Source organism: Gavialis gangeticus, unplaced genomic scaffold (assembly GCF_001723915.1).
Source record: "Gavialis gangeticus isolate Ggan-Ray unplaced genomic scaffold, GavGan_comp1, whole genome shotgun sequence".
Taxonomy (NCBI): Eukaryota; Metazoa; Chordata; order Crocodylia; family Gavialidae; genus Gavialis; species Gavialis gangeticus.
In genome coordinates, this window is record NW_017729002.1 from 4,944,877 (window position 1) to 4,950,046 (window position 5,170).

General features: G+C 43.9%; 1 protein-coding gene across 5 annotated transcripts in view; it reads right to left on the reverse strand.

The window, feature by feature from the left end:
* CLEC16A (C-type lectin domain family 16 member A) overlaps nt 1-5,170 on the reverse strand; it is a 226,372-nt gene that overhangs the window by 169,141 nt on the left and 52,061 nt on the right. For all 5 annotated transcript variants that reach the window (XM_019507460.1, XM_019507458.1, XM_019507457.1 and 2 more), the window contains one exon: nt 1,332-1,560. In XM_019507460.1, the coding sequence (XP_019363005.1) occupies nt 1,332-1,560 (229 nt within the window). The remainder of the gene's footprint in view (nt 1-1,331; nt 1,561-5,170) is intronic.

Genomic DNA, 5,170 nt, shown 5'->3' on the forward strand with positions numbered 1-5,170 from the left:
TGACTGGCTCGGGGGGGCACGTGCGGAGGGGGCTCCCACACACCCCCCACATACCCTCAAACCCTTCCCGCAAAACCCACAGCCACACCCTCCCCCAATCGCACACCCCACAAATACTGTATACACACCCCCCCCACCCACACAGCTCCCTACAAACCCCACACCCACCCACCCACACCCTGCCCTGATACCTCTGCACACCCCATACACTATTACAGGAGTAAGACTACATTTAGAGCTATTATGCAATCACTTCTATATATACACACACAACGCAAATGCACACAAATAAAGGACAAAAACATATATGTTAATTAAATTAATATATATTATGGGCATTTGATTTTTAGTCGGATATTGTTTGCTTTTCCCCATTTTAAGATGGCAAACCCTCTTCCCCAAAGGAGTACTTACAGGGGCAAGAGGAGGGACTTCTGGTGGTAAAGGTCAGAGGTTAGGGGCGGGACTTCTGGTCCCAAGATGACCAGGGGCAGGGCACCTGTCAAGGGGCAGGGCTACCCATGCAGCACTCAACAGCTTGCCAAAACTTGGTAAGAAGCCCTCTGTCCAAAATAATGGCCTGCCCCAGGATATACCCTTTTTATATACTGCTGTCATCCCTCTCGTTATGCTTCAAGTGAACTTTAACTCTTAGGGTATGGATAAGCAATTAAATTATAGCAGGTTAAAAAGTGACAAGAGTATAGCAACTCCAACCTGTTTTAGGCCTGAAAATGTATGACTTCATAACTACCTTAAAAGATTAAAGCAATTATAGCATGTCCTCCAGATCCATTCAGAGCTGGTAAAAAAAATCAACTTAATATAAAAATTTCAACAGTTTCTTGAACTGTTGTAATGAAAATAAATCAACTGAGTAAGTTAAAAAGTTTAGAAGCATTTTTTACATTAATTTTCAAAATAAACATCACATATGCCAAATGGCAAGGTTTGGTAGAAAGGTTAATCACTATCAAACAACAAGTGTAAAGGTTTTATTTGGTGGAGGTTACCACCAACAATAAAACATTAAGGATTTATTAATATAAAGCTGGCTATAAAGCTATACTCTTGGTTAATGCTGGATGCTACAAGGAAAGAATGCAATGCAAGCCACTGCATTTGCCACTCAATTAAAAAGAACACTGAAAAAACTTTTCTATTTATTCAGACATCTGCCTAAACAGTAATATGAGGTACAGGTGGTCCCAGTATTACAAGTGAACAAAAGCGTACTAGATCCACAATCAAGCTCAAGTGAAAACAGCAATAATATACTAGCAACTAGGATACATAAAGCATGTATTGGGTTTAGTCATCTGTGCACTCACCTTCATTTTCCCCACTTGTCTTCATGCCTTTTGAACTACCTTCTGTACCCTTAGTCTTATCTGGGTCATCTTGGGTATCCTCAGGTCCTCTCTCCTCTTCCTCCTCTTCACCAACATTTTTATAGTTGGGTCTCTTTTGCAACTTCTTCTTACCCTTCTGCTTGTTAATTTCAAGAGATCTTTCAAGTGTCTCTGTAGGTTTTATGAAGCATCTGATGCTTGACTTAGCCTATAAAATTTTAAATAAGATTTAAATTTGGCTTTGATTTACTACTCATATTATTTACTACTCATATTTTTCTACTCATATTATTCCTAAATTGATGAAGAATCTTCAGTTCACACAAAAAGAAGTTACAGAATTTTTTTTATGCTCCCTGTGCCTGAAGAAGTGTGTCTGTACCCGAAAGCTTGCAAAGAAGAATTTTTCCAACTATTTTAGTTGGTCTAATAAAAGATATCAGATTTACCCACAGAATCTTGTCTGCTTATGTCCTCAGACCAACACTACTATAACCAACACCCCTGAAATTTTTTTTTTTTTTTTTTACAGCATTTCATTCAAAAACATTTCAAAAAATAAATCTTAATTCTCTAATTCTGGGCCATCTACAGAATAAAGTAGCCTTAAAAATTTAAAAACAATCATTGTGGGGCAACATGAAATCCAGATCCACCTACTTCAAAATGTTAAGCCAGTAAACAACAAAAAAATGATCTGATAAATGTAAGTCATGCAGGCTCCTTTTAACCGGCATGTGATGTTAAACTAAAGCAAGATTTACAGGCACTACAAGCTATACCACCTGCTGCTTGCATTATACTATGGAGGTAGCTTGAAAAATAGGACTCATTAAAAGCCCTGTTATACAAGCATCAAAATGAAAAATAATAAAAAGAGAAACGTGTTGAGGGCAACCCATTAATATGAAAATGAAGTGTTAAAAACTGCTTACAAAACATTTACATGTGAACTTAAGGACAATTAGAGCACCGCCAGACATCTAACTTTTTTCGAAACTAAAAACAAGAAAGCCTCAAAGTATGCATAACTGGAATTTGTTTTCATATCAAAGTCAGTTAACCAATCAGCTAGTTTCATTTTACAAGATGATTTAAAGTTAAGATGCACCTCTATTCTTTGTGGTTCCATCAAAAACCTGTCTTATAGATAAAAATTTAAAAAGTGCTAGGGGCAAAAGTGTGCTCTTCTGTTCAGTCAAAATTGACATTTCATAGGAACTTATCAGATCATAATGATAAAAAGCAATGCTTGCTTACTAATGAAGCAAAGAGATTACATTCAAGATGTTTGAGATTATCACACTTCCTCTCCGATTATATTCTGCATACAATATAGCCCAAAAGAAGAAAATAAGTGCCTGCGTTTTGAGTGGAGATAATTACAGATCTGTTGGATACACTGACTGCATGTTTTAATGACACTGTAATACCAGACAGTGTTTAATTCCTACTCAAAATGAAGCATTCTTTACTACATTTTAGATGATAAATCCACATCATTCAAGGAAAGCACAGCCAAACAATAAGCAACAACATTATTTTCTTTGCCCAGTTATTTACTACATATATCATACACTGGTGTCATCGGGAAGGCTTCAGCTTCCACGACCACAGTCCACTCTTTGGTGAGAGAAGCAGTGAGCTGCTGGGAAGGGACAGCCTTTACCACTCTCCACTGGGGAGGAGGCTCTTCTCAGCCAGACTGGCTGACCTGCTCCACTGGGCTTTAAACTGAGCCCGTCAGGGGATGGAGGGACTGCTTCCACTACTGGCCTGCTGAGCAACTCTTGCAAAGCCAGCAGATAAAGGCACTTAAAGAAGCCCACCCCTGCCCAAGTCCTGGAACAAGTGGCGGGCAAGGCAAGAGCCCGTAGAGGAACACTTGCCTGCCTGTACACAAATGCCAGGAGCTTGGGGAATAAACAGGAGGAACTTGTCCTCCTGCTAAATGCAAATAACTGTGATGTCATAGGGATAACGGAGACCTGGTGGGACTCCACCCATGACTGGGCCACAGGTATAGATGGCTATACCCTATACAGGAGAAATCGAGTGGACAAAAGAGTCGGGGGTGTAGCTCTCTATGTCAAGGAAAGCTACACATCCCTGCAAGTATACATTGAAACCCACGGAGCACAGCTGGAGACCCTCTGGGTTAAAATCTGTGGGGAACACAGCATAGGGGACACAATGGTGGGAGTCAATTACAGACCTCCTACCCAGGATCAAGAGCTTGACCAGGAGTTCGCCAGGGAATTGGCTGAAGCTACGCACTCCCAGTACATGGTTGTCATGGGAGACTTCAACTACCCTGACATGTCGTGGGTAGAGCGCTCAGCCAAAAATCAGAGCAGTTGCAAAGCCCTCTCATGCATGGATGAGCTCTACTTGATGCAAGAAGTCAACGGGCCAATGAGAGGTAAAGCACTGCTTGACCTGGTACTGGCAACAGGGGACGACCTAATCAGCAACCTAACGATCGAAGGGAAGCTGGGTGACTGTGATCATAAGCTGATCACCTTCACCACCAACTGTAAAGCTGGCAAGTTAGTCAGCAATACAGAAATCTTCGACTTCAGGAAAGCTGACTTTGACAAGCTCAAGAGGTTTGTAGGTGAGGCCTTAAGGGAATTCAGGAAGAGTGGTTGCTCCTTAAGGGAGTGATCCTGGATTCACAAGCTATGTCTATTCTGTCTTGGAAGAAAGGCAGCAAAAGGGCATAGCAACCACCTTGGCTTTGCAGGGAACTAGCAGACCTCCTGCATCTAAAAAGAAAGACCTACAAAGGATGGAGGATGGGATCCACCTCCAAGGAGGAATATGCACTGGTCCAGACCTGCAGGGAACGAACCAGGAAAGCCAAGGCAGCAACTGAACTTCATCTAGCTACAAGTATCAAGAACAATAAAAAGTCCTTTTTTTTAGATATGTGGGGAGCCAGGGGAAAAGCAAGGGCCCCTGCTAAACCAGATGGGACAACTGACAACCAATGCCCAGAAAAAAGCCAACTTGCTAAATAGGGTATTTTGCATCTTTTTTTTTTTTTCAAACCAGTCCCAAGGGGTGCCTCTGCCCATTACGGGACAGGAACACCTAGTGAGGATGATTCCTTACCTTCTATCAATACTGACCTCATGAAAGAACACCTAGACAGGCTGGACACCTTCAAGTCAGCCGGCTCTGACAGCTTACACCCCAGAGTACTCAAGGAGCGGGCAAGCATCATAGCTCAGACCGTGGGGCAGGACACAACCTAGGGGTGCCGTGAACTCCCCTAGCGCCCCCTACCGTGCCAAATCGGGTTCAATGCACCCTCGCTATCTCACCCGCCACGTCTTTGGTGGTAATATTGTTAAAGGGAGGCTGCCTTTTTTTTTTTTTTTTTTTTACCCTCTTTGGCACGGTGCCCTGAGATGTCTCCATTTGTGCCCTGCCTTCGCTGACACTGCACTATAGCCTCCGGGGCTACGCATGGGTCCTACAGTCACCCATGTCCTCACGGGGCCTTTGGCTCGTCGCTCCCCGTTGCCCGTGCCCGCACTGGGGCCTCTTCCTTGTGCTCCACGCCCTTGCCCACACTGGGGCTTTTCCCTCACGATTCCCACCTGCACTGGGGCCTTGCCTCGCGATTCCCGCCCGCAATGGGGCCTCCCACAATCAAGGCTCAGGTGGCCATAGCCGTGCCTGGCCTCCAGACCCCCTTCGAGTCTTGCGCCCCACTGGGCTCCTTACAATCGAAGCTCAGATGGCCGTAGCCGTGCCTGGCCCCCAGACCCCCTTCTCGGGTCTTGCGCCCCACTGGGGCTTCTCGCCTC